The 11342-nt window shown below is 41.4% G+C and overlaps 1 protein-coding gene across 1 annotated transcript in view; it reads right to left on the reverse strand.

The window, feature by feature from the left end:
- best4 (bestrophin 4) overlaps window positions 1–5411 on the reverse strand; it is a 45407-nt gene extending 39996 nt beyond the window's left edge. The window contains exons 1-2 of the mRNA XM_068038050.1: window positions 5260–5411; window positions 1273–1367 (exon numbers count right to left, since the gene is read on the reverse strand). Coding sequence (XP_067894151.1) covers window positions 1273–1367; window positions 5260–5411 — 247 coding nt within the window. The remainder of the gene's footprint in view (window positions 1–1272; window positions 1368–5259) is intronic.
- Window positions 5412–11342: the final 5931 nt, after the last annotated feature.

The following is an 11342-nucleotide window of genomic DNA, read 5'->3' on the forward strand; positions in this document are numbered from 1 at the left end:
CCATTCCACGTTGACTCTGCCCAATCCTACCCTTATTTTCTAAGTGTCCTGTTATCACATCCTCTATTATAGATTCTAGAATTTTCCCTACGACTGATTTTAGACGAACAAGTCTATAGTTCTCCATTTTCTCTCTCCCTCCTTTCTTAAACAGTGGGGTTACATTTGCCACCTTTCAATCGGCAGAAACCATTCCAGAGTCTATAGAATTTTGAAAGATGACCACCAGTGCATCTACTATCTCTTCAGCCACCTCTTTCAACATTCTGGGATGTAGATCATCAGGTCCAGGGGATTTATCTACGTTAAGTTCCACTAATTTCTCTCGTACTTTTTTTTTTACTAATATTAATATTTTGCAGTTCCTCATTTACACTAGTCCCTTGATTCTCCATTATTTCTGGGAGGTTTTTTGGATTTTCCTCTGTGAAGACAGACACGAAGTATTTGTTTAGTTTCTGTGCCATTTCCTTATTCCCCATTATGAATTTTCCTAACTCGATTCACTGGAAGTGACGGCCATTCTCAACAAGAATTGTCCTTGTCTGATGTCAACTGAGCATATCCTTTTTACAGAGGTATCCATTTTTAGCCAGAAGGATTCTCCAGAGACTGTGGATTTTTCTTAAAAGTAACAATGCAGATCACAGAAAGTGCTTTACATTGGAAGGACTAACCCTGATAGTTGCTCTCTCCTTTAAATAAGAAAAGATCTATAGGTGAAGCAAAGTATCTGCATTGCTAGCATTTTCTAGCTCCTTAAACCTTATCCTGACACTAAGAATTGATAGCAGCAGCAAATGAAGGAACTCATTTGGGGAGACCAAAGACATGGTTAAAGGGATAAGGGTTAGGATCCCTTTTAATATTAGGAGAGTGGAGAGAGGCAAGACAAAGTGGTTTTGGAAGAGAATTCCAGAAAGAAGAGACATAGTAGTCAACCTTCAGTGCTAGAGCAGAAGGAATAGGAAATAATTTGTATTTCAGGAGTCAGGGGCATAGAGGGTGAGGTCTGGGATGTAGGACTGGCGAAAATTTACCAGATAAGGTGGGGTGAGAATGTGAAGGGATTTGAAGATGCAGATTTTGTGGATGTTGTTGCTGAGAAGTAGGATATAGGTGATGAATAAGAAGGGACCCTGCAGCATGGAGGGCATCACTTAGGCAAGGGAGACATGTTACTATGTTAAAGGCACCAAATAGATGCAGGTGGTTGTTTTTATTGATATATTACAATACCTTCATAGTTTATAATGGTATTCAGATACAGACCTAAAACAAATGACATTGGTATAAGACTGGTCTGCTTGTCACAATATGTAGCCACATTCTCGAAGAGAAGCTTCTGTTCATGTGACAGGAAATACCTACAAGAAATAGAAAAAGAATGATATCCTCAAACACAAGGTAATTATTCACATACAATAATACTGTAGTAAATATAAATCTAATTGTGTCGGAGTTTGAATTGTTTATTTCATTTACTTAGGGATTAAACTGTATCTTTTGATTATAAATTCATTGGCAGCAGCCTACCTCTAATTTGAAAGAAATAAATGTCCCTATTTTATAGATTTTGTAGGGGATATTTTCATTGACAAACTTCTTATTTCATGGGATAATTCAATTATATTTAAGACATCATCATTATCTATGAACCTCAGGACATCCCAAAACATTTTACAGCCAATGTAGTACATTTGAAGTATAGTCACTATTGTACAGTAGGGAAATGCAGCAGCCAATTTGTGCACAGCAAGATTCCACAACCAGCAATGTGGTAATGACCAGATAATTTATTTAAGTAATATTCATTGCTGGATAAATACTGACCAGGACACTGGGAAGAACACCCCTACTCTTCTTCAAAGAGTGTCATGGGATCTTTTACGTTCACTTTTTTTTATTCATTCATGGGATGTGGGCGTCACTGGCCAGGCCGGCATTTATTGCCCATCCCTAATTGCCCTTGAGAAGGTGGTGGTGAGCTGCCTTCTTGAACCACTACAGTCCATGTAAGGTAGGTATACCCACAGTGCTGTTAGGAAGGGAGTTCCAGGATTTTGACCCAGCGACAGTGAAGGAAGGGCGATATAGTTCCAAGTCAGGATGGTGTGTGACTTGGATGGGAACTTGCAGGTGGTGATGTTCCCATGCATTTGCTGCCCTTGTCCTTCTAGTTGGTAGAGGTCGCGGGTTTGGAAGGTGCTTTCTAAGGAGCCTTGGTGCTTTGCTGCAGTGCATCCTGTAGATGGTACACACTGCTGCCGCTGTGCGTCGGTGGTGGAGGGAGTGACTGTTTATGAATGGTGTGCCAATCAAGCGGGCTGCTTTGTTCTGGATGGTGTCGAGCTTCTTGAGTGTTGTTGGAGCTGCACCCATCCAGGCAAGTGGAGAGTATTCCATCACACTCCTGACTTGTGCCTTGTAGATGGTGGACAGGCTTTGGGGAGTCAGGAGATGGAAGACAGGGCCTTGGTCTCATCTGAAAGAGAGAACCTCCAACAGTGTAGCACTCCCTCGACACTGTACCGAAGCCATCCTAGCTTATGTACTCAAGTCTCTGGAATAGGGCTTGAACCCAAAACCTTGTGACTCAGGCAGGAATGCTGCCAGAGAGCCATGTCTGAGATGATATGACGTGTAAAATGTGTATGTCATTCAGCCCAGGAAGGTCCCAAGTTCAGACCCTGTTTTTTGCTCAGCAGATTTCAGCCAAGGCAGTATTACAGGTGCTATAATTGGCTTTAAAGCCCATGGATTGGGGCAAGACTAAATGGACATTTATTAATCATTAAAAATCACTAAAAGAAATTTATTGCTATGATTTATGATTCAGTACATTGCTAGAGAGAGGAAAATGGTTTTGTTTTAACAAATTACTTTAACACTTTAGGTCTGTATCTAAAGCTGTCTTCTTCTGAAACTGTTCTTCCAAAACTGTTAAGGAGTTACTGTGTCTGAGTGTAATACATCAATAACAACAATAACAACATGCATTTATATAGTGCTTTTAAAATGGTAGAATGTACCAAGGCATTTGCTTGCTGCAGGTTGGCAGTTTTTCTTTTATCATTTCTGATTTTGGCAACCAAATGGAATACTGTAATGTAACTGATATCCTTTCCTCTTCTAGGGGTTAAAAAGGAAGAACCCAGTTTCCCCCTCCCTCTCACCTGGTAAAATAACCTGTTGACAGATAATCTTTAGACACACACGGAACAATGCCGATATCTGTTCTGCCATGGAGTCAATAGCTTCAGGAGAGGACAGGTGGTGGTGGGGGTGGAAATTACCAGGGAAGAAAAAATATAGTCATGTATACTTGGTTATTTTAATTACAAAAATGTTATATAATTATTGCTTAAATGGATTCAATGTTCTTTTTATTTTCATCTTCAAGTATTTATTTTTAATTTTTTCCATTTCTTGTTGAATTTTCAAGAACCTTTGAATTTCCCAGATTTTTATCTTTAGTTTTGAAGCAAATCCAGGTGAAATGTTCTGATTTTAATGCATGTGCGATAATGTGTGGAATTATTCAACTAACTGAGCAGCCAATGAGAGTTGAAGGTTTGAGTTGATTGCGTGAAGTTACCTCTGCAGGTATAGATAAGGCTCAGTAGTAAACTGTGCCAGGTCAATGTTGTAATGGATGGTTGCTACAAAGTATGAAGAGGCTGTGATCAGCCACTCTGAACTTTGAGAATTTTTTGGTGCAGACCTTGTCAAATATTACAAGATAGTAATTCATATAAATTGATGAACTATTGATTAACCAAACAGTTTTGGAGAAGGAAGCTTAAGCATAGACCGGCCATTTAATTTACTGTTGGTAAATTGATTAGTTTGATGGCATTCCCCTCGCCTTATCTAAGCTGAATACACAATAACTGTGCCACCTACTTGGGAAATAATTTATTTCTCTGCTGCTTGTAGGCTAACAGAAACTGTTAGTGCAAATGGCCACTAATGATGGGTGAAGGGAGGGGGAGGGGAGATTGCATGAGAGACTGGATTAAGAGGAACAGAAATTACAAGATTGGAGAAAGGGAAGGGCAAGGCCATGGAGAAATTTAAACACAAGGGTTAGCATTTTAAATTTCACTCATTGGGATTGTCAGCCAATGTTCTTCTTTCTTCTTTTGGGCCTCCTTATCTCGAGAGACAATGGATACGCGCCTGGAGGTGGTCAGTGGTTTGTGAAGCAGCGCCTGGAGTGGCTATAAAGGCCAATTCTGGAGTGACAGGCTCTTCCACAGGTGCTGCAGAGAAATTTGTTTGTTGGGGCTGTTGCACAGTTGGCTCTCCCCTTGCGCCTCTGTCTTTTTAGCCAATGTAGGCCAGTGAGAATAAGGATGAGTGGGACTTAGTGCAGGATAGGCTATAGGCAAGAGTTTTGCATGAGCTGGAGTTTATGGAAGGTGGAGGATGTGAAGCCACCCAGTGGAGACCTGAGGTGACAAAGGCATTGATAAGGCTTTCAGTAGCAGGTGGGTTAATGTAAGGGTGGTGGTAGCCTTCATTATAAAGGGAGAAAGGCAGTCTATGTGATGGATCCTTATGGAATTCCCAAAGTATTGATGTGGGACTGGGTACAGCAGCTATTGCTAGAAGTGTTCTGGCTATGATTAGATAGGTAAGAATTTGACCGTGCAATGGATGTCCCACCAAGCTGGACAATGGTGGAGATGTGTTGGAGGAGATTGAGAGGGTTGACCATGTTAAAAGCTGCAGCGAGGCCAAGGAGGGATAGTGCACTGCAATCACAGAGAATGTCGTGGATGAGGTATAAAAATCCAGACATGGAATACATATCTCAACATGGAATAAACATTTTCTTACCACTGCCTCACTGCCTGCCCTGCATTTCCCTTCCTCCATCCCCAGCATGCCTGCTGCCACAAGCTGCAGAGTCCAAGGAAGACAAAGAGCGACAGGTGATGCAATTGGTTTGATAAACTTTGGTTCGAGTAGCTATGGTGCTTTGGGAGGGGTGGAAACCTATTGGAAGGATTTAAATAAGGAATTTCATGAGAGGTGGACATGGATCTGGGAAGTAACAAGTCATTAGAAGAGGAAAGAATGATTAGAGTGGGGCTGTAATTATTTTGAGGAGAGTGTGATACTCAGTTTTGTTAGGAAATGGGACCATACCTGAAGAGAGGGAACTATTTACGATGTTATCTAGCATGGGGACCAAGAAGGGAAGTTCAGTGGTTAAGAGAATAAAATTCAAAAGCAAAGAATGCCTTTTACCTGTATGTAACACTGAATATTGAATATAAGGTGATGAACACAATGAACTCCTTGTACAACAGTTTGTAAATGCTTCCTTTCCAACGAAATAGTAGTTTGGAGAATCCAGCAAATCGGGCATCCGCAACTTTCAGCGTGTAAGAGATTGTCATAGCGCACCTTAGTTGTAGTAGTCTGCAAGTTCAGTAAAATCTCAAATTAACATATACAAATGTTAAGTGATGCTGAAAATTGAAAAATGTGTGTGAGGTTGATGAGTGAAGATGGAGATGTGGAGAAAATATTAAGTAAGGGGGAAAAGATCTATTGTATACACCTCAAAGAGCAAATGGTATAAGTTTTCAGGATTCAAAGTTTAGTTTAGTTTAGTTTAGAGATACAGCACTGAAACAGGCCATTCGGCCCACCAAGTCTGTGCCGACCATCAACCACCCATTTATACTAATCCTACACTAATCCCATATTCCTACCACATCCCCACCTGTCCCTCTATTTCCCTACCACCTACCTATACTATGGGCAATTTATAATGGCCAATTTACCTACCAACCTGCAAGTCTTTTGGCTTGTGGGAGGAAACCGGAGCACCTGGAGAAAACCCACGCAGATACAGGGAGAACTTGCAAACTCCACACAGGCAGTGCCCAGAATTGAACCCGGGTCGCTGGAGCTGTGAGGCTGCGGTGCTAACCACTGCGCCACTGTGTTAAAGTAATTTGTTAAAACCATATTATTTCCCTCTCTATAGCAATGAACTGAATCATAAATCATAGTAATATATTCCTTTTAATGACTTTTATTGATTAGGAATGATTAGGGTTATTGGTTTCTAGAACATTCACTGAGTTCAGATTTCTGACAGAAGGTCAGATTTCAGTTTTCTTCCACTTTCGGGCCTGGGTTGATGTGGAAGGTTCAACATTCATATGTTGCAAAAGCAGAATCTGAACCTGTCCCTGGAATTCTGAGGTTTCGTTGGCAGGAGCTCAGCAGAAAAACTGGAGAAACAGCATAAATGGATAAATGGGCATTTACACCATTTGTCTCGTTGGGATGGGTGGAGTGGGAATGTGGGTGAGGATACAGGAGAAGATTGAGAGATCCCAGCAGAAATTCAGGGCCCAAATGTCTGAGACATTTTTAATTTGTGGGTGATACTAACAAGGCTGCATTTACTGACATCCCAAGTTTCCTGGATATAACTGAGTGTTTAGTTAGGTCTCTTCAAAAAGCATTAAGAATCAACTACTGAAGCCACATATTGTCCAGACCAGCCAGCGATGGGAGGTTCCCTTCAATGAAGAACAGTAGTGAACCAGTTGAGTTCTTTTACAGTCTACAGTGTAACAAGCTTATTGAACTGAATTTCACAGCTTGCTGTGTTGGATTGTGCTCATGAGCTCTGGGAGCTTGTGCAGAACCGTAATCACTACACTGCCATACCCACATTGAGGTGTGTTTGTACAGTCAGAGGCAGGCGATATTGTGGAGGTGGAAGCAAACAGTTTAGGTGATGGGTAGATAGAGTTTGATGGTCACTTATCGGTTTAACAGCATACTAATGTTTCATACGTTCAGGCTCACCCTCAGCAAGTGACCAGGGAGGAGAATGGAGTCATTGGCAAGAGAACACAGTTTATGATAGTGGCTGGAAATAGTAGCTTTGGTCATCCCAATGTGCAGTTGTTCACTATATGTTGGATAGTGTCATGCTAGGCCCCCGCCTGTCAAGTATGAGGCACATCAATTTTGTCATGAACATTTATTTTTAACTGTTGTTGGAGTGAGGAAATGACTTGTTAAACAGATCAGCCATGGCTGGAAAAAGACATTTACATACTAGCAGACATTGAAGGTAGGGGAGCTCGCATTCCAGGTTGACTGCTAAGATGGCTGAATACACAAACGGACATGGTCAAACCAGCTAGTCACATAACTAACCTGCTGGACAACCTGAGTTTTTTGAATTTGTACAAACAGTTTGGACAGAAAGCAGAATGCTCCAGGACTGAGAAGATATCTCCTGGCTGGCTCGCCAGAGCCTCTCCTGTCTGTCTGCTCCCATCTCTTTCTCACAAGCCTCTGAATCCACTGAAGACACATGAACCCCAAGAGAGAAAAGTCTCCTACAGCGAACAAGGTTTAAGAAGAATACTGGGCCCTAATGAAAAGCAATCTACCTACAATCAAGGACTCAACAGTGAGCTCGAAGAACTGTAACAACAACTATTCAGATATTGCCTCAAACTTTTCCACTTCGTTTTTCTTCTGCTCTTTTCTGTCTCTATTTGCATGTGTGTATCGTGTATGCATGCTAGTGTGGGTGCGTCGTGTATCTGTAGGCGTCAAATGAATTAGAGGTTAAGTTTAATAAATTTCAACTTTTCTTCTTTAAACCTAAGAAAGCCTGTTTGTGCTGGTTTCTTTGTCTTACAATTGGAAAGCAATGAACAAGGATTCACCAAGGGGGAGCTAAAAAAAACTGTGTGTTTAAAAATAAAACCCTGTTACAGTAAGACCAGGTGAAGGCTGAAAGGGACCTCTTTCTCACCTGGTTGTAACAATAGGCTGTCTGAGAGGTGGTCGTGCGGTCCAATAATATAGTGAAGTAAAGTAGGGAACTACTGCTGTACATGTGAAAGCTGACCCTGTGACGTCACTGAGGGGCAGTACATAGATAAGCAAGAGGCAGCAGCCAAGGATCGTTGCAGGACTTGGGAAGTGGCATGGCAGGGAAGCTATTGCTGCAGATGTAATGGCTATGTTTGAACATGAGACAGCCCCATAGAGCTGGACAATGGAAAGGGATGGCATCATTAACCATACTGAATGCTGTGAACAGTTCTAGAAGTATAATGAAAGATAATGTGCCACAGTTACATAGGATGTCATTCATGACAATAGCCAGAGTGCTTGGTGCTGTGAGCAAGGTGGAATGAAAGGATTCAAACAGGAAATTTTTATTTATTTATAGATACATCACTGAAACAGGACCTTCGGCCCATCAAGTCTGTGCTGACCATCAACCACCCATTTATATTAATCCTACATTAATCCCATATTCCTACCACATCCCCACCTTCCCTCAATTCCCCTACCACCTACCAATACTAGGGCAATTTATAATGGCCAATTTACCTATCAACCTGCAAGTTTTTGGCTGTGGGAGGAAACCGGAGCACCCAGCGAAAACCCACACGGTCACAGGGAGAACTTGCAAACTCTGCACAGGCAGTACCCAGAATCGAACCCAGGTCGCTGGAGATGTGAGGCTGTGGTGCTAACCACTGCGCCACTGTGCCGCCCAAGAAAATTTTGGGAGCTATAGGCATGGAGATGTGCGATGAAGACACTTTGAGGACCTTAGAAAAGGGAGGTTAGAAATGGGGCAGTAGTTGAAGAGGAGGGATGGAGAAAAGTAGGATTTTTGAAAAGGGTACCGAAGTCTATTTAAAAGGGGTGGGGATGTGTGTGAGCAAAGAGCCATTTACATGGTTGACAATGGGAATTAGCAGGTGTAGTTGAGTGGTCATGAGCTGCATTAGAAGGTATCATGGACCGAGATGAGCTTGGAGGGAAAGGAAGAGCAAGTGTAGAGTCAAGTGTAGATCTGATGCTGGGTGGCTGAGGGTTGGGGTAAGGTCAGGAGAAGCGGTGAGCAGCATGGATGGTCTCAATCTTTCAGACAGTCTACACCACCATCCATCTGAGTTACACTTATTAACCAAACTGACAATATTCTCAGTTGCCTGGTGCAGATTTTCTGTCATTTCAATAAGGTCCTAAATTATAGTTACAGATAGTAACACTTGCATCAAACATTCCGAATTTTAGACCATCTTCCCTTATAATTCTGCAAATTCAGCACTGCCTCCTTGGGTTCAGTGCCATCAATCACTCTCATAAGTGGCCTGAACATCTCTTTATGGGAGTTGATTCACCCTGCTCGATATCTACTTGTTGTGTTTCAGGACACAAGGTGTGTTGATGGTCCCCTCTTGTGAACGGAATCAGATAGTTATGAATTTTGCACATATGCTTCAATCTCTCCGAAGGTGAAACGAGCAAACCCTTGGCGAGACAAGGCCAGCTACAAATTGCTGAACAGCTTTGCTTTGCGGTAAGATAAACGTACACAGCAGATATGATCAGATTCACTTAATTGAATCAGAACAACTTTGTACCATACAAAGTAAAGAACATGCTACACTTCCCCTACATCAGAGAGTCATCTTACTTGACTTTCTGATATCCTCCAAAATTTCTGACGTCAATCTCTATTAAAAAAAACTTTGCAGCTTTCTATTTAAATACCTGACTGACTATCTATCTATTAGTTTTACCTCCTGTCTTCACAGCCAGCAAGGGATCAAAGATTTTCCAACATAATAGGGATGAGGTATTTTTCATTGCTAAGATAGGCTATTGAATTGCTTATCATTTACAGGCGGTAGAACTAGTACATTCATCACATGAATTAAACTTAACTCACTTATGGTTTACAGTGCTTTAGGTCTCCAACAGATTGTTAGAAATCGTGGCTGTGATTTTCCACATGGTGAAAGACTTACACCATCCAGATGAATCCTACCCATAGACAGAGAGAACACACCCCTACAGAGGGAAAGTAAATAACTCTCATCTGCTTCTCTCACACCTCATAACAGCCAGTTAAACTGGAACATCATTAGAACTCTGGAAGTAGACCTACTGCCCATTTTTTTTGGCTGAATGCATGATACATTGTAAGGTAAGTGCAAGGAGATTTGAGTGTAGGAGAAAAAAAGCAAATCAAAATAATTAGAAAAAAACAATTAAGCAGTAATAATTTCTCACCTGCTAAAGACTATGGGAGACTGTCCACAGCAGCTTTCTGCGAGGAAGATTTGGGGGTTTAGTCTTCCTTTTAAGTGTAGGTTTTTCAGACACTATCTGCCCATCACTGATTTATTACTCCAATATCACCACAAATAATTCCACAATCTGTTACACAATGAGTTATACTCCTCTGTGTATTGCCACACACACACACACAGATATATCATCCAACAAGGACATATTGCTATTTGAGACCCAGAACTTGAATTCTCATTTGGTTGGTATTTTTCACAGATTATTATTTGCAGTCAGCTCCACTTAAGGGTATAAGAGAATGATTGGTGGTTACTATTCTAAGATATCCTATTCCTGTACACATGTATATGTAGGATTAGTATTTGGTTTAATCTTAAATGAGTAAGGTTTTTGCTTTCTCTTTAACTTATGGATGACTTGTGGATTTGTACTGTAACTAGAAATAATGAAATGGTTAAATGTTTCATTCCCAAGATGCTTTAGGGTTTGATCTATCAGTGTACATTTTAGCTGATTGTGTTATTGAGGTGTAGGTTGTGTGATCCATGCCTATTTGATTAAAATTTTGTCAATACATACTGAAACAATGGGCCGTAGATGGTAAAAGTTGGCATCCGGTGTTTTGACAGGAACTGCATAATTTCTGAAGATCTTGTTCACAATAACTGTTATCAGGACATAACGAATCATCAAGCACAGAATGTGTGACTAGAAGCCTATAAAAATCTTGAGCTTTCCTTCGCATTTGCAGAGAGAGATGAGAATGAATGGTTTGATGAAGGTTCTGTCACTATCCAGAGGAAAGGTAGGGTAATTGTTTTTTGCTCTCTGTATGACTACAGCTCAGAAACACCAGGGGGAATTTTAACCTCCCCAAAATAGTTGGGTTTGCGTGGGATGGGAAGTAAAAAAACTCAAATCCAAACCCAAAACACCTTTAACATGCTCACTTCTGGTTTTAACAGACAGACAGCAGAGGGTTGTGGGCAACCAACCCACTTCCAGGAGATGGGTCACTCATTTACATATGTTAATGAGACTTCATGCCTCAGGTTTTTTTCTCTGGGAGGTGAGGACTACTGCATGGAAGAATAAGTGCTTTTCCAGCACTTCTTGTGGGCTCGAAGGAGTAGGAGTGCTTCCGCCCAGCACACCAAGCAAATCTGTTAACCTCCCCAGTGATCGGACTGCTCCCACCCCAATCCGATGTCCTCCATGACCTGCAATCT

The sequence above is a fragment of the Heterodontus francisci genome, chromosome 8, assembly GCF_036365525.1.
Source record: "Heterodontus francisci isolate sHetFra1 chromosome 8, sHetFra1.hap1, whole genome shotgun sequence".
Lineage (NCBI taxonomy): Eukaryota > Metazoa > Chordata > Chondrichthyes > Heterodontiformes > Heterodontidae > Heterodontus > Heterodontus francisci.